This window comes from Siphateles boraxobius, unplaced genomic scaffold (genome assembly GCF_051911475.1).
Source record: "Siphateles boraxobius isolate OS27281-9 unplaced genomic scaffold, OSU_SipBor_1 22, whole genome shotgun sequence".
Classification (NCBI taxonomy): domain Eukaryota; kingdom Metazoa; phylum Chordata; class Actinopteri; order Cypriniformes; family Leuciscidae; genus Siphateles; species Siphateles boraxobius.
Genome location: NW_027508833.1, coordinates 18885247 through 18904506, shown reverse-complemented (window position 1 = coordinate 18904506; position 19260 = coordinate 18885247). Strand labels below are relative to the sequence as shown.

Genomic DNA, 19260 nt, shown 5'->3' with positions numbered 1-19260 from the left:
TACAGATACAGAAACTTAAGTCACTTAAAATGCATGAATATTGATTGTTATACTAAATAATAAAGTATCACAGCAAGTGGTACTGCAAATTTAGTTTCTCAGGACTAAATTAATTATTCTGTGCTGTTTTTGCAATTTTTATGCAATGATAGTTTCCAAATATGCTATTTTAGTTTGGAACAGTATTAAATAGTTTTGCTTTGAAAAATGTACTTGTTTTAACTTTCTTTTATAATGAATGCTATTTGATATGATATTTTGGGTCCCACTTTTGTTTGGGGAACATTATTCACTATCAACAATGACTTTTTCCTCAATAAACTCCTAAATTACTGCTTATTAATAGTTAGTAAGGAAGTTGTTAAGTTTAGGTATTGGGTAGGATTAAGGCATGTAGAATATGGTCATGTAGAATAAGGAATTAACATGTGCTTTATAAGTACTAATAAAGCCAATATGCTAGTAATAAGCATGCAAATAAGCAACTAGTTAATAGTGAGAAAATTGGAACTCAAACTAAAGTGTTCCCATTTTTTATCATCTAATGCAATGATATTCATACATTTGAAGTGTGGATTAAATGTCTAAATGACTTTTGAGGCTATAGTAGCTAAAGTCTGCATCAGTTCACAGTAGCAACCTAAGTATGATGCTTGTCTTTCCAAAGAAAATACACTACTGGTCAAAAGTTTGGGTCTGATTTGGTGCTCAAGAAACATTTCGCATTATAAGTATTAATATTGAAAACAGTTGTGCTGCTTAATACTTTGTGATTTTTTTTTAAAGGGTAACTAAACCCCTGGTCAGAGCCTGACTCCACCCACTGGCAATATTTGAAAAGTGCTGGAAAAGTGGGCAGAGCCCAGCGGAGGGGGGCGTGCACCTGAGATGCATCTCTTTGTATGGAACCTGCCTACGTCACCAACAACCGCTATGTCAGGAACCACCGCAACCACCAATAGCAAAATTCAACTGCAGTAGCCACCGTTCAACCTGAAGAGGGCAGCACTCAGACCTTTTTAAACCATATATTCTAGAATTAAAACACTTTAAACCCAAATGTCATAAAATTTACTGGAATCAATGAACAGCATTTATGAAGCTCCATTCTTACAGATCATTAACTAAAAAAAGTTGTTTTAGTGTTTAGTTACCCTTTAAGGACACTTTGATGAATAGAAAATGAATAGAATATTCTACCATACTATATTATATTATACTATATTCTACATCCCTTTAACACTAAATACGTAAACTTAACAACTACCTTACTGACTAGGCCCAGAGAGAAGGAAATGAATAGTTGAAATAAAGTCGTTATTTTTGTTTTTTTTCACAAAAAGTGTTCTCGTCGTTTGATAAACTTAAGATTGAGCCACTGTAGTCACTTGGACTATTTTAACGATGTCTTTAATAACTTTCCGAGGCCGGCAAGTTCAATCCCTCAAGAAGCCTATGGACTAGTATGGAGGAGTGATCCAGCTCTCAGATATCATCAAAAATATCTTAATTCGTGTTCCGAAGATGAACGAAGGTCTTATGGGGTTGGAACAACATGAGGGTGAGTAAATACTGACAATTTTCATTGTTGGGTGAACTATCCCTTAAATGTGTCTGTGCTTTAAAAAAAACAACTTTTGAATCTAACATCTAAAAGACACTACAGGTTAGATTTATTTCAAGTCTTGAGTTTACAAAACTCACATTGCTGATGACGTTTCGGCTGAGGGTGGTGTTCTGAGCATCTGTGTTCCATAAACGGATAGTATTGTCAGAGGAACAGCTGAGGAACGATCCGGGACACAAACGTGGCTGCTCTCCATCCCTCGTCTCTGGGTACACCTGCAGGACAAAGGAAGGAGATGATATTCATCCTGACAAAACATACAGCATTACAATCACACAAACTCGTACTGTACAAATACAGGTGTATTTACTCTAGTGTGGCATTCAAAATCAGACCACAAGGATTTTGCACTGGGCGTTATAACAGATCCTCTTTATGCATACAGAGAATATCCTTCTAAATGACACACAGGCACTAAACAGTATATTCTAGAATTAGGATCACAGTACTTTGCTTAATTTAATGTGTCTTTAATATTTCTATTATACAAGGCATTTTGCAGCATATTTTGAATATAATCACGGCTGAAGCTGTCTGTTGCATATCGTGCAACAAAACCCTTTTGCTGACACTATATTCACAATATTTCAGTTTCTTATTGAATGATTATTCATGCCTGTACTTGTGGACATATTTCAGGAACTTTGATGAGGTCACAAAATGCCAGACAACTAAAGAAAGACACAGCAAACCAAAAGGGAAGTCATTGTCATGAATCTTGTGATCCGAAATGAGCATACAGTCTATGACACAACCAGAAAATACAGTATGCTGTATGTCATAAAGAACTAAGACACATTAAAACACCTTTCGTCTGGTACAAAAAGAGCAAACATTGAACATTCCTGAGATCCTGACTGGATTACACGTATAAAACAAGGTACATCAGTAACAGGCTAGGCTGAAATCTGGGTTTTCAGTAATACAATAACACTCTATTTATTCGCATCAGGCCACACAAAAATACTACAAAAACATGAGGATCAAATACAAAAGACCTGCCTCACATTATTTCAGCAGCCAAAATGTCAACACACAACACAATGAAAGGAGAAAATCAGACAAAAACATGTTACCATAGACTTCAGTCAGAAGTCTGGATACATGACTGGATTTTCTCATAACTTTAAAAGCCTTTTGATCTAATTCTTCTGCTTGAAATGCTTTAAATTAGTTTTGTAGGTGAATGTAAATTGAACCTATATGAATAGTTTTTACAAAACTGAAAATTATTATTTTAATATATATTTAGTATTTGTATTTTATATATTATTTCTTTTTTAATGTTGTATTTTATATAATATTTCATTTTATATTTAATTTAATTTGTTTTATTTTAGATTTTTTTTATGTCTTTGTATTAATACATTTAGTTTTATATTTTAAATAATTTTAAATGAATTAAAATAAAATAAAAGAAAATTTAAATAAATTTGTATTTATTCAATTCAATTCCATTCAATTCAATTTTATTTTATTATTTTATTTTATTCACCTGATCAGCACTGACTTTTGGTCACAGCCTAGCATGAATTTATCTTATTCCTCACCTCCACGCTCCATACGCATGCCGAATGGTAGAGGGCCGAGTAAACCTTGCCCACTTTACGAAGATCACGTACATCCCACACATACAGACTGTGATCGTTGTAGACGCAGGACAGCCAGCGGTTCGTGGGGTCATAGGACACGGCCACGGCGTCAGGATAGCGGACGTTTTCCTTGTAGGTGAAGAGGTGGCTGTGGAGAGATGATGATGGATTAGTGGGACAGTTAAGTCAGCTGTACTCCGAGGTCACAAAAGGTCTTCTGGAAGAGTCACGAGAACATTTTTCCAAGCAGAACCCGCACTTAGACCACTGCTATTTTCTGCCAATTATAAAGAGACAGACAGAATGACAGTGTGCATTCTGGGAGTAGTGTCTCTGCTAGAATGCTTGGGTCGTTTTTTTTATGGTACATTTGTTCATGATGCATATCGGTCATAGAAAAAAATGAAAAATTTTAAACATTTTGTAAAATGACACATGTAAACATGACCAGTATTTCCATTCATGACCATGCACAAACCATGCCCTGCATTTACAGACAAATAAAACCAAAACCTCAGAAAAAAAACAACTGAAAATGATTGTTACTTTTTTATAGTTTTATAGTTATATTACACTCAAAAAGACACTGACACATCTCAGTGTCTTAAAAACAGTCTCTCTGAACAATATAATATATAATAGAGGTCAACTGCCATGTCTCAGCCTGGCAGCAGCGTCTTTGCATATTTATGAGCGGTGGACTAAGAGGTCTAGTGTGTTTGACAGTTTAGAGGGAAAGCAGGGAATGCTAAACAGATGTCAATGGCTAAGCTGTTTCATCTAGACTACATGAATCCACTCCGAATCTTAAAACAGGCTGAGATTTCAGGATGGTTTCAGGGTATTTGCATATGTATGATGCCACACACCAGACAGCAGCTCATCCAGTAGAAAAATCTCTGGAGATTTCCAAGTTAAAACATTCATCCTACTCTTTGACATTTGACAAAGGGATTTTTCTCTGATTCTGAGCAATCACACACACACACACACACACATATATATATATATATATATTGTATTGTGGTATTATAAGTTAATCCATTATACACTGATGAGCCAAAACATTATGAGCAGTCACAGGTGAAGCTAATATTGTTGAGGGCACATATTATGATCTGGATAGATTAGATGGTAAGCAAAAAAATCAGCTATTGTAATCAACATGTTGGATGCAGGAGAAATGGGCAGGATCTGAGCAACTTTGACAAGGGCCAAATTGTTATGGCAATGTGACTGATGGCTCCTGGTCAGCAGTGGAGAGAATTTACCAACAGTGTCCGAGGAGGGACAAACCACAAACCACGACAGGGTGTTAGACGCCCAAGGCTCATCGAAGCACGAGGCCAATGAAGGTTATCCTGTCTGGTCCGAGGCTCCGAGCCAACAGAAAGTCTACTGTGGCAGGAGTCACACAAAATTGTAATGATGGTTACGGGAGGAATGCGTCACAAACACACAGTGCGCCACACTCTGATGCGTATGGGGCTCCAAGCGTAGACCAATCAGAGTGCCTATCATGACCCCTGTCCACCGCAGAAAGTGCCTAAAATGAGCATGTGAGCGTCGGAAATGGACCTTGGAGCAGTGGAAGAAGGTCGTCTGCTCCGATGACTCCTGTTTTCTGTTACATCACGTGGACGGCTTTGTACGTGTGCACCGAATACGTGGGGAAATTATGGTTCTGCTGGGAAACACTGAATTCGGCCATTTATGTGGATGCAAAATTGTGCCACCTATCTAAAGATTATTGCAGACCAGGTAAACCCCTTCATGACAATGGTGTTCCCTTGTGGAAGTGACCTCTTTCAGCAGGATAATGCACACTGCCACACTGCACACATTGTACAGGAATGGTTTGAGGAACATGATAAGGTGTTTAAGGTGTGGCCCTAGCCTCCAAATTCATCACATCTCAATCCAATTCAGCGTCTGTTGGATGCGCTGAATCAAAAAGTTTGATACACTGCGGCTCCACCTCGCAACCTGTAGGACTTGAAGGATCTGCTGCTAATGTCTTGGGGCCAGATACCACAGGACACCTTCAGAGGTCTTATAGAATTCATACCGCTGTGGGTCGGCACTGTTTTGGCAGCACACAGAGGACCAACAGCATATTAGGCAGGTGGTCATAATGTTTGGGCTCATCAATGTACATGGTACCTCAAGTATAATGCAAATACATTGATAAAATGAGACTAACTTGTAGGAATTTTGGTATTTTTTGTTATATTATTTACGACGACTCCCTAATGTGGCTCATCTTACCTGGCCTCAGTAACAGAGGAGATGTCTGTGCCCAGGCTGTGAGGGTGAGGCAGTGTACAGATAAAGTGCAGGTCAGTGGGGCTGAACGCCCTCACAGTGCCATCAGCACAACCACAGTAGATCAGATCCTCACTGACGGACAGAGACGTGGCCATTATAGTCTGAGAGAGAGAGAGAGAGAGAGAGAGAGAGAGAGAGAGAGAGAGAGAGAGAGAGAGAGAGAGAGAGAGAGAGAGAGAGAGAGAGAGAGAGAGAGAGAGAGAGAGAAATCCAATTGAATAACAGTGAAATCCCAGTGAAGCAAGTCATCACTAGGCCCACAACCATTAATTTTTTAAAATATATATATGTATTATTATTATTATTACTACATTTTTGCATTGATTGTGGGGGATAAATTAATTCTTCATTTCAATTAGTAAAAAAATATATATTATTAAATTAACCAAAAACATTTTATTTCTTATTTTATTTATAAAGCACAGACGGTGCCGTCCTTTAAGCGCAATTCTAGTAATAAAAACAAGTGATCAAACATGCAATGGGTGGAGGAAATGCAGAATTTTGTGAACAATGGGGAATTAAATTCTTAAAAAAATTGGCAGAAATGATCAAATCTGAAATGATGTGACTACCCAAAGGCATTTTTGCCATGTGGGCCAAGTTGCTACCAATATGTTGGATGAATTTTAACATGGGAAAAAATGAGAGCTCTGTGCATTAAATTAAGATGCCTCATTAAGTTTCACTGATAATAGCAAATAAAAGCCGATAAGATATAAAACATAACAATTTAATTAAACAGGCGGCAATGAAGAGATTAAATGCAAAAAAGTGCCTGAGAAGGTTAACAGTGGGAAGATAACAGCTCATTTGTGTCTTTTTTTCATCAGCTGTTAGATGTTCCTGATGAGAGAAATCTAATATGGGATTGTAAGAGCCTCCTTTACAGACATATCATTTAATCTACAGAGATAAGGTACGGACAGGGGAGAGTAAATGCTAAGCTTTACGTCGAGAGCCCAAAGTTCATTTTTAGATAATCAAATTGTAACTCGGGTTCTTGTAGTTGATAAACTGCTAGACAGAGAGGCTTTTGTATCGTCTACCATCCTCCCTGTATCCCTTTCTTTCTGGCACTCTTCAATCTCTTTCTTGTTTCTCTGTGCATTGGGCACAAGGGTCGCCACAAAAACAGAATTGTGCAGCACCCACCTGCTCTCACCATGACCCACTATGACAGTCCGAGAGGAGTCAAATCGAGATCTCATATAGCTCTAAATCATGTGTTCACATTCATAACACGAATGCCCAGTTCTCATGGTTTTCTGAAGGTCTTCTGAAATACCAATTTGCCTCTACTTCTCTTTCCTGAGACACAGTAGACTTTTTTTTTCAATAGATATTACTACTTGATCTGATGTTGTTTCCTTTTAAGGTATAGTAATAGAAGCAGTAAATTAAAACGATGAAATAAATGAAATATCATGTTGGTTTATTAATTTAAATATTATTCAATAAGCGTTTAAAATACAGTTAAATAATTAAAACTAATGATTTATAATCAATTAAAATAATTACTGTAAATACATAATTATAAACTTAATAATGAAACAAAACAATATATATATATATATATATATATATATATTTAAAAAAATACAGTAGTGGCCAAAAGTAATAAACATCTTCACCATGTATTCAAATATTATTAAACATTTGTTAAAGATTTTGTAAGCATATTGCTTGTTTAGTTGCGCTTTGAATAAATTGTTTTATTTGTGATAATGCAATGAAAATGTCAAATTGTGCGGACATAATTTCTTTGTATGACAGCCTTGCCAAAAATTATGAACATGCGAAAACGAGAGAGAACCAACAAAATATTAACATAATATGTTGTAGTCAATGTCTGCTTTTTCCTGTGAACTTTTTGTTTTTCTATATGCATTTTTTGCATAGTAAAATAAAGCTTGTAGCTGTGAATAATTTTGTCAGATAAATACTTTAACTAAAGTCTTACATTCATCCCTCATATTTAATATATATAAAAAATATTTTCATATATTGATATTGAACCATCCTATTTTATGGTTTTATCAAACATGTAAGGTCATTAGAAACAAACATCCCCTCTGGACATCACTTTTGGTCACTACTGTGTGTTAAATGTGTGTTAACAAACAATATCAAATAATAATTGTATTTATTAAAACAGACACAACATATGCAGTGAATATAGCAAATGATGGGTATGTGTTTTATGAGCATCGATTCTGTGTGGGCCTGGTCATACATAATTTGAAATGCTTTGTCTGAGAGTGATAACTGGCAAGTGAAGACAATGTGGTCACACATCCAATGTACAGGTGAGCATGACTGACAGACGAACTGTGACATGTCCATCAATGAGTTTTACAATGAGACGTGACAGCTGAACCCGCAGCCCTGATGCGAAACTTACTGCGAAACTGTCATTTTTCTGGACAGTGTGAGAGGAGAAGCAGAACAGACTAATATTAGATGACAGCGGCAGCAGAATTGTTATTTAACACACTCCACAGAGTGTAGAAACACCCTTGCGTGCACAAGGGCTTTGATATCAGAGAAAGAAAAAAGCTTAAAGGGATAGTTCACCCAAAAATTTACTCACCCTTATGTTGTTCCAAACCTGTATGAATGTCTTTCTTTTGCTGAACACAAAATAAGAAATAACACAAAATAACACACAGAGTCCCAACGCACAGGGCTAATTCATATGACGCTGACTCTCAAAGTACAGGCCAATCTTCGAGACACTCTTCAAAACACCACGATTCCCCACCACCAAGACGATACAGGAGATAAATTCATTATCCCTGTTTTTATTTTTCATTAAAGCTTAACAGCAATCCATTGAGAGGGATGTTTTTTCTCATGTCCTCTTCTCCATGTTTTGAAAGCTCACAAAGGGTCTGTGTTAACACTTTTTCTCAGGCATAGGCAATTAGCTTTTTGAATTAGTTTGATGGCAATGCTTGCCCAATCTTGGACTCCTCCAAATCATCCTTTGCTGCTAAACACACATTGAATATAGCTATTTTATTCATGAAGAGCGATTTTTTGTTTCCTACAACAGATTTAGTTTTTTTGGGGGGGCCTTGTGCTTGTCTTCCAAAAAAAAACTTTCTTAAGATGTTGGAGCTGCTCAAAAATTACCAATTGTAATGTATCATTCGGTATAGTTTGTCACTTATTTGAATGTAACTTTGGTTTAAGGTTTGTTGCAGGGATGGATTGCTGTTCAAGTGTGTTGTGCATGAATGCAGTGCTATTTGTGTTTCACTGGTTGTTTTATACTGACTTTTTCACAGAGAATGTGGATGTGAATGTGGATAACCAAACAGTCGATGGGCCTCACTGAATTCCATAATATGGGGAAAAAAATACTATGGTCACTAAGTCAATGGGGCCCATAAACTGTTTGGTTACCCACATTCTTCAAAATATCTTCTTTTGTGTTCAGCAGAAGAAAGAACTTCATACAGGTTTGGAACAACATAAGGGTGAGTAAATGATGACAGAACTGTCCCTTTAACATAGATAAAACAAAACACACAGACAAAGTCAAAAATGTGACAACTGAACTTTTTAATAAAAATTCCATGTCTAAGGATCTGTTTACACGACACCATTTTCAACTAAAAACAGAAAACTTTTCCTGCGTTTGGTCCTTCATTTAATTAATCGACGTTTTGGGGGCCTGAAAACGCAAACTTTTAAAAACGGCAAATTTTTGCGAATTTGTGAAAACGGTGACATCATGCACATGCGTATTACGTGTTCTGTCTATAGGCGCATAGCGTTTCTTTATAAAGTGACATCACCAACTACTGGCCTGGCAGCAGAATACATAGTTTTTAGTCGTTTTCGAAGATCCATTTGAATGGGGATTGTTTTGTCAATATTGTCGTGAATGTCGTCTGTACGTGTAAAAAAAGCAGAGGATAAACTTTTCCATTTTTAGTATATCATTGTCGTGTAAACATTGCCTAAAATAGCTTTAATTTCACATTATGTTCACAAACACATTATTTAAAGGAACAGGGCTCAACAGTGAACTCTCAGAGTCATTTTTATTGCAGCTTTCGCTTCATGCTGACTTTAAAATGTGGATTTTATTGAGTTTTATTTATCTTACATAAAGTTACAGATAAAATTGGTTAAAAATCAACTCTGTAAGGAAGATTTTGAATGCCATTTTCACTTTTTGAACCAAACTGTTGAGCTGTATTGCACATACCCACTCATGCATATTTGTGACAGACTACAACATCAACCAATCAGCATCTTTGTCACTCACCCTGAGCTCCACCCACTTGTCCAGCATTCTTTTGTCGTTGAACTCACAGAGCAGCCCAGATGTAGTGATGCAGAAGGTACTGCTCGCCTTCCGGCCCTTTCCACAGGCCACATCGCTGAAGAAATTATTCCGCAGCTCTCCAAGAAGACCAGAGCGGCCCGATAACGGTACTGTGGCGTTCACCTGAGACAGATGACATTTATGAGACATTCATCTAAGACCTGTCTGATATTCAGTACTGTATGAACTGAGAGTTTATGTGACATTTTCAGTTGAGGTCAGGTTTGGCGTCTCAAGTGAGAGTTAGAGACTTTGAGACGGAAAGCCAGACAGAAAGATCAAGAAGAGCAATATTTGGAAGAGATAAGGCTACTTGTTGTCTACCATGTTAGAAACGAACCTTGGAAGACTTGGTGTGGTCAAGGTACCAGAACTTTACATGTCTGTTCCCGGCTGTGACAAAGTACGAGCTGTCATCTGAGAAAGACACAGCCATCACTTTACTGGACACCTTGTTGGAAGCAACCACAACATTTTTCTGAAAAGAAAGAAAGACAAATATTCAATTTATGACTTTTTTTTGCAGTTTGGGTAATTGTTTGATTAAAGTGCAACAATCATAAGGGGAAAATCAGAGTTTGCAAGGTGGAACTACAGTATATTAATATAGTATTCTTATTACCTTCAGAAAAAGCAAATCTAGTTATCTAAACAACCTATAGGATATAATAAACTAAATGAAAGCTATCTTGATTGTTTTATGACTGCATAAGTATTGCTAGCCACCTTCCAGGCCCAAACGTTGACGATCATGTCGTGCTGGTAACCCACGCTGACGATATATTTACTATTGGGGGAGAAAGCCACACACGCCACGCCGTATTTATGTTCCTGCAACTCCGCCACCTGTGTTCTCTCCGCCACATCCCAGACACGCACTGCCGGCATATGACCGCTCTAGAGAGACAGAGAGAGAGGTTATCATTTATGAGGGTTGTCAGCAAGTATCACTCTACTCAAACACAAAACACAAGAGCAATATAAACCAGATGAAAAACAAAAAAAATTTTATATTAGAATACTTTTTAAAAGTTTGGGATTAGTAAGATTTTTTAAAGCATTTTTATTCCCAATTTATGCAATCAATTGATCAAAAGTGACAGTATGGACCTTCATACTGTTACAAAAGATTTCTCTTTCAAATAAATGCTTTTTTTTTTTTAAACTTTCTACTACAAGAATCCTATCCTGGAAAAAAATGTAGCATGTTTTCCACAAAAATTCCAATTTCAAATAATTGGCCGTCCCGGAAAAAAGCTGATGCAATATCTGCACTATCCTCGGTTTGTCCGCTCATACTGCCATAGCCATGACATGACCATAGCGACAGACGTGGACAACTACGTAGTGCGTAATGTTTGGCGGCATGCTGTTCTTGTTTCGTTCAAACATTATAGACCATGGCAAGCAGACTTTGGGACAGAAAAGGAGAACTAAAATGAGGATCAATATCAGCGTGGCATTTTTGAGATGCCGAGAGCTCCACGGACTCAATGAACTCAATTCATATGGATTCGTTTTACGAACTCTTTATTTAAAGCATCAAAGTGGTAGTTGCGTAGACTTTCAATGGAGGGACCAAAAGCTCTCAGATTTCATCAGAAAGATCTTCATTTGTGTTCTGAAGAAGAACGATTTCTTACGGGTTTGGAACGACGACATGAGGGTGAATAATTAATGACAGAATTTTCAGTTTTGGGTGAACTATCCCTTTAAGCCTTGTCTGTGAAACCAGGCAAATAAGGAATGTTTCTTGAGCAGCAAATCAGCATATTAGAATGATTTCTAAAGGATCATGTGACACTGAAGACTGGAGTAATGATGCTGAAAATTCAGCTTTACAATCACAGAGATAAATTACATTTTAAAATATATTCAAATAGAAAACAGTTATTTTAAATTGTAATAACATTTCACAATATTACTGTTTTATAGTATTTTTGATCAAATAAACGCAGTATTGGTGAGCATAACAGACTTCTTTCAATATATTAAAGAAATTTCCTTGACTTTTAAAACCCTGGAAAAAAAAAAACATTCCCTGTTTTCTATGCCAGGAAAACTAAGATTTTTTATTTTGATGTATGGAAAAAATACATTCAAGAGAATCTTAACATTTTGGGCAATGCTTGTTTGTGCAACACATTAAGAACTCGCTAACAGAGATGTCGAGACAGGTCAGTTCAATGATCCCATCTTAAGCAACTCCAATCAAGACGGATCATGCACCGCAAACCAAACCAAGCCATTCAGATTAATCTTACACAACATCCTGCTTTCAGTGCTGCAGGAGATTCGCAGTGAGAATGTGGGGTCAGAGGTCAAACCACAGTGAGCAGACACATGCCGATTCCAGACAGCTTCTGTCTCTTGCTTCAGGCACACTTTCCTCCCCACATTCTCTCTTCCCTGCCCTTTCTTGGCGCTCTGGCTTTCACCTTTTTATGACATCTGACAGTCGGTGTGCAGGTTGGCACCGTGCCGCCTGTTGCCATGGCAGCTGGTAAGTATTCACACATCCCTTTCACATGCTGGAGTAAGAAACTCTTCTCAAACGAAAGGATTACTTTTTTGCACACACACTCTCACACACACACATTTACATTTATTCATTTAGCTGACACTTTTATCCAAAGCCACTTACAATTGCTAGATATGTCAGAGGTCGCACGCCTCTGGAGCAACTAGGGGTTAAGTGTCTTGCTCAGGGACACATTGGTGTCTCACAGTGGATTCGAACCTGGGTCTTTCACAACAAAGGCATGTGTCTTATCCATTGCACCATCACCACCCCACACACACACACACACACACACACACAATGTGTGCTCATGTTCAGCCTTGCAAACAAAGCCCAAACAGCTCTGGTCACTGTTCACACTACTGTTTCCAGTCATTAGTGTCATGCCAGCGGGGCAAAACGGGGCAAATACACTTCATCAATGCACGTTATTCTTGAGGGATAGTTCACCCAAAACACACAAAAAATTTTTTTTTATATATATTAAAATATATATAATATTTTTTTTTCTGTCATAATTATATTGATCTTCATGCCGTTTTCTGACTTCCATCTGTGGAACATAAAAGAAGATATTTTAAAGAATGTCTCAGTGTTTTTTTTTTTTTTTTGTCCATACAATAGAAGTCAAAGGTCACCAAAATTGTTTGTTTATAACACTTTAGTTTAGGGTCCAATTCTTATTATTAACTGGTTGCTTATTAGCATGCATATTTCTAGGATGTCGGCTGGTTATTAGTACTTATTCTGCATGACCATATTCTACATCCTCAATACCTAAACTTAACAACTACAACACCTGCCTTACTAACTAGCAGTAATTAAGAGTTTATTGAGGCAAAAGTTGTAGTTAATAGTGAGAATTGGACCCTAAAGTAAAGTGTGTCCTGTTTGGTTACCAAAATTCCTTAAAATATCTTCTTTTGTGTTACACAGAAAAAAAGTCAGGGAGTGACATGAAGACTTTTATGAAAAAAAAAACACATTTCATAGTGGTTAAAGTATATGGAGTTTCCTTTGTGCCTTTTTTATTCAATCAAACATACTCTCTTTGAGAGTAAAACTAATTATTTGGTAATTAAAAAAAATAAAAGATTGCAAAAAAAGTCTTCTTAAGGCTCAAAAATAAAGAAGTTGATAAAATGATTTGCAGTGCGTGTAAATCTTTGAAAACCTTTATTTTTCTGTGTGCATTTTCTGTGTGCAAACACTTTTTTTTATCACAAACACACAAATTTTGCTCTCTTTTCTGCGGGTCTAAATCGTTTGCTTGCGAGTTGAAAAGTTTTGCTTGTAAATTAAGCTGTCTCAGTGGGCGGTCTCTACCAACCACGATGAAAGGCCCTTTTCTATTGGTCACCCTGGATCAAAATGACTGATTGACCACACCCACTACGTTTTCCCGCTGCTGCCGCGCAGTGTGTCTGTGAGAAAAGAGTGAGCAAACTTGTAACATGTTGAGCAACAGGTCGTTTACGGAGTTAGATTACTGATTTAATGTCATAAACTCAGTGACAAGTGAACTGAATTATTCTCTTCTTATAATCTCCCATTTAAATATTTAACAGACAACAGGAGACACGGCTTCATTTGCAAACAAAACTTTTCAACTCGCAAGCAAAACTTGCGGAACTTGCAAGCAAAACTTTTCAACTTGCAAGCAAAAGATTTAGACCCACAAAAAAGACAGCATAAAAAAGAGCAAAATTTGTGTTTGTGATGGAAAAAGTGTTCGAAATGCACAAAGCAAATTAAAGGTTTTCAAAGATTTACACGCACTGCAAATCATTTTATCATCAACTTCTTTCTTTTTGAGCCTTAAAACTTTTTTTTATTATTACAAAATAATTAGTTTTACTCCCAAACAGAGTGTTTGATTGAATAAAAAAGACAATCCATAATATAATATTTTTATTTTGAGATTGCACTCAGTACATAATTTTTGTAAATCTCTTACAACTAAGCAGAGCTACAAAAATATACATTGACTAAAGAAATGTTCATGACTTTTCCATGAATTTTTCAAAAGCCTTGAAAAATAAAAATTACACTTTTGAAATGCCCTGATATTTCCAGGATCACAGAAACCCTATAGCACTCGATTACAATGTAATAACTTTTTCTACCTCCCTTTTCTACTCAGATGACACACCCAAGCCTACATAAAGGGGAAAATAATAATAATAATAATAATAATAATAATAATAATAATAATAATAATAATAATAATAATAATCAATAATATCAATCCAGTTGACCAAATGATCCAATCAAATCCAAATAAAAATCTAAATTTTTTTCCTGCTAATATTCTGTTTAACTTGGTAATATCTCAGATAACAGATGTTCAATGTGTCGCCAATTACATGTTATGTTTATGTTATGCTGAACTTTTTTAGCCGTTTCAATCAGTTTTATTCTGAAGGTTGTAATACTTTGTGTCTGTGTTTAATTTCAAGCTGGACATATCTTGCATGCTTTTGTATGATTTATACATGGCAGTCAAAGCAATAAATCCCTCCTAATCCAAACGTTATTAGTGCTGCAGAATTGCGGAAGGAAAGCAATAGTCATCACATTTGTCTGTACTTGACTTGGCAAGAGACAAATGATAGTCACTGCTCACAGCGATTGCAGCACACTGTACACTTCACAGGCCTGAAAGTGCAAGATACACAACTTTATTTTTATACAGCATGAGATACTGCTCCAGAGCTCCTGACATCCTAAGATCATGAGGGTAACCACAAAGCAAAGATATTGAACACTCACCTCGCCTGTGACCACATATTTGCCATCAGGAGAGAAGGAGAGTGTAGTGATGGTCTTCCTGTGAAACGAGAGTGTGGAAAGAAGTATTTAAGACAATGTTGAAGGACATGTATCCTGCTAGTTCAGAGACTTCCTCTCTGTCTGTTCACATATTGCTTATCACAATAATTATTATGTCTGAGCAACTTGACCAGCCTGACACTACAACATTTGCTCAACCATAAGCAAAGAGTTTGGGACAGGACTATTTGTTTGGTCAACCAATGGCAGATGGGGTTGTGTTCTTTATTTTAAAGTCTATCTGTGTGTGTGTATCATTACATTTTTCACATGTTTGGAGCCGTTGTGTGCCAACTTTTTTCCTTTTTTTAAAGTCACCATGAAATCAAAATGGGCAATTGTATTTTTTTATGGAATATTGCAGTATTTATTATAAATTATTTATCAATGCACATAATTTTATATATTTTTAAATACATATACCCTCAAAATCTCAAATTTTCTGATGACATGTTTACTGGCATGAGGGTGGGCCGGGGCCAACCTGTCGCTCACATGACATCACAGCAATAACAAACCACAACCATCCAATCAATTCCCCATGGACAAAATCAAGTCCTTCCCTAAATTTTTTCTTGTCAGAGAAGCCGTTTCACTTCGATATACGTCACAATAGAAAAAGAAAATACTATTGAAACTTCCATTTCATGCAGACTTCCAACAGAACGCGTTTTTCCATTCCACTGCTCTACATTTCCATTGTTTTTGTTTTTCAATGTAAACATGTGCTAGATGGACTTCTTTAACCATTGCGCTTATGTCTTTTGAAGCGTCTCGCACATGACACAACGTTCTAAAAATGCAACGCTTAAGAAGTTAATCTTTTAAAAAAGCCATCTCTAGACCTGCATTTTGCGGTTTTTGCTACTCTGTGTGAACCGGCCCTTAAAATATAAAAGTGCTTAAATAAACAAACATTGCTGGAATGAATGTACTAGCACACTAATGGAGCTAATGAGCCAAAGAATGTGACATTTATCCATGTCGTGCCTGGTTAGAAAAGTATGAAAGTCTCACCTGGAGCTATTGAGGATATGATGTTGTTTGTTTTTTTTAGGGTTCAGTAGCACCACCACACACCTATAAAACGACAAAAAGAAAGGGTCAAACAGTCATTAAATTACACTTTCCAATCCAAAACAACAAAACATTGAACATTTTACTATGGTGACTGACATTCACTCCAGAGTCTTACTCAGTGACAACCTTTGGGTTAGCAGCCCAAATCTTTGACCGCTAAGTCACAAGCCCAAAACTTCACTACATAAATCAGGGAGTAGTGTTTTCTACTACCTAAATTCAGAACGGGGGGGACTGAATGAGTGCACAAATCAGACTAATTTAAACATGATTATATCTGATTTTATGATCCAAATTTAAATGTAATCACAGCATCATATCTGTCTAACTTATCAGTCAGGGCTGCGTTTCCCGAAAGCATCATTGGCCAATTATGGTTCCGTCGTTATCAGTATTGATCAATGAGTTGGTGTTTCCTGAAACTATAGTTCCAATGAACATTCGCAAATGGCATTGCAAAGTTGTGTGGTTGAAACGTTGGAACATGGTACTATCAGCAGTTACCATGATAGTACCATGGCATTCTTTGAAGTACCTTGGAGTTCTAAATATCATGGCTTATGTTTCTGGTAAACATTCAGTAGGAGTATGATATCAAAGTACCATGGTATTACCATCTGATATGTAAGTGTACTACTTATAACTGTATTTAGTGTGCTCGCTTTATGTGCTTTTGGGGGTTTTGTGTTGTATGGGTTTTGAGCTTGTCCTCTGTGTCTTTCTTCTCCCAAAAACAGGAACAATCAGAATGAAAAACAAACAAACCTTTTGAAAACTGTTAAATGGAAGTACAGTAGAGTTGGCCCTATAAAGACTGTCTGAGACAATGTCAGGTGGGGGAAATGACCTGCTGTATTGCAGACAGAAAAGGAAGGCATTGAGACTAACAGAACACAAGAGGAAATACGTCAATGACACGTGCAGAATTCTGAGGAATAGAAATACTTTTATAAAGTCTACGCTAGCCATTTGCAGATCTGTAGTCCTCTGACAAAGGATAAGTAAAAACTGCAAAGACACAAATCTTCCCACAAAAAAATGCAAAAATAAATAAATAAAACACTGAAGTCCCTATACTAAAGGTAAAACGCTGATACACAGATAATAAGTGCTTAAACCAGTTTTCAGAAAAACAAAATCACCCTGCCATGCGTTTCCTCAACCGTGAGTCAACCTCCTTCAGACACATTAATTGCAATAAAAACTAAAAATTAATAATAAATTATAATATATAAATTACAATTAAATATACAATTATGAATACATACTATATTTTATATAATTTATTATTAAATATAATTTATATATAGCATAAACAAATAAATAATTATATATACATTTATTAAATCTACATTTTTGATAATTTATACATAATTGAGGGGAAATAAATAAACAAATAAACAAACAATCAAAAAATTGCAAATAACTTTATAAAAAGTGCAAGGTTCAGGCTCCCTGCTATTTCTGGCAGTTTATGATGCATTCATATTTTGACTGGGCTGCTGCTCTTTGAATACACACACATTTGTAAGGCTCATGACATTGAAGAAGTGTTTTATTTGAGATGCTTAGTAGAAAGTACAGGTATATAGTACAGGAGATATCCTCAATCACACCTATATTCTGCTTTGAGTTCTTATTACCCACTTGAATTTCATTATTTTATATTTATTAAATTTGTTGGCATTATCAATTTCAGATATATTCTACGCTAAACGTCACACAGTTTCACATGTTTGTCAGGAAGTGGGAGATTCTTAGACCGAACAACCTAATGTGCAAAGCGGACCAGGTTTAACACGGATAATCAAACGTCTGCTGTGGTGAAACTACACCTTCAGAGTAAAGGTCTCTTCCACTGGCTGAGGTCCAGCTCTATAGGTCAAATTTAAACACACACAAAAAGAGATCCAAGTGCACTGCTAGAGTCTTTCTTCTGATGTCAGTGGCAGAGAGGAGGGAGACAAAGCCACACAAGCACTCAGTCTCCCCCGACCACAAGAAGAGCTTGGAAGAGCGCTTGGAATCCGTCAAGTCAAAGCCTCCCTGTCGTCCCGCTCCGTGCTTTACGAGCACGTCTAAGAAGAGAGGACATAACAGATGAGCTCATGCTTCAATAGCACATTACTCATGTCTCCATAAACCACTGATGCCAGAGACAGGCAAACGGACCTTCACTGTTGGCAAGTAATACCATTAATGGATCTCCTACTACACTATGTATAAGCCACACTGCTGATGGGATTGACTGGGCTCGGATCAATGACTGTGCAAGCCTGTTGTAAGAGCGTCTGCGGCTCATCCCATTACAAAGATAAGCTGATATGAATCAGTGCACAGTCAGCAAATATTCCTGACCCTGTATTTACACGTGTCCACCCACCATTCACTCGAACCACACTCAGACATTTTATTGACCTCAATATTGGCAAAAAAATTTCCAAAACAGTCGATTGGCCGTTTCTGCACAGGATTCAACGTGGAGGCCAAGGAAACATAACTGTGCTTACGAAGTACCAAGTTGTTTCAAAGTGCACTTCAGAGGAAGAACTACAGAAGTTGAATCGTTTTGCAAAGTGTAATTGGGATATCTTTGAACCGTATATTCTGCTTTGTTTCAGTTTTGTTTCATACAGTCTTTGGACGGATGGAAATTCTGAACTATTAGTTTGCTGCATGCTGATAAATTATTTTGATTTACAGAGGTCAATTTTATATTTAGCTTCCTTAAGTGTCATATAAATAAGCCAACAGCACAAATTCCAAAATACTTTTTTTTTCAATAGGGCAAGAAGTTTCTTCTCAACACTTGTCTTGGAAAGCAATTAGGTTACAATAAATCGAGCCAGCAAATGAACCCTAACAAGAGAACATAGACTTTAATCAGTTTAACACACCACCAAGGCATTGAATTGTCTAATAAAGTCTTGAGACATGA

At 36.7% G+C, this 19260-nt stretch overlaps 1 protein-coding gene across 4 annotated transcripts in view; it reads right to left on the bottom strand.

Annotated features, from left to right (window-relative positions):
- Window positions 1–19260, bottom strand: part of mapkbp1 (mitogen-activated protein kinase binding protein 1) — a 55265-nt gene that overhangs the window by 21096 nt on the left and 14909 nt on the right. For 3 of the 4 annotated variants that reach the window (XM_077238956.1, XM_077238955.1, XM_077238958.1), the window contains exons 3-10: window positions 16260–16322; window positions 15183–15240; window positions 10616–10786; window positions 10230–10367; window positions 9830–10012; window positions 5488–5648; window positions 3178–3367; window positions 1705–1842 (exon numbers count right to left, since the gene is read on the bottom strand). In XM_077238956.1, coding sequence (XP_077095071.1) covers window positions 1705–1842; window positions 3178–3367; window positions 5488–5648; window positions 9830–10012; window positions 10230–10367; window positions 10616–10786; window positions 15183–15240; window positions 16260–16322 — 1102 coding nt within the window. Of the gene's footprint in view, window positions 1–1704; window positions 1843–3177; window positions 3368–5487; window positions 5649–7951; window positions 7970–9829; window positions 10013–10229; window positions 10368–10615; window positions 10787–15182; window positions 15241–16259; window positions 16323–19260 lie in introns of all 4 variants that reach the window. The other variant, XM_077238954.1, reaches the window with a different exon arrangement.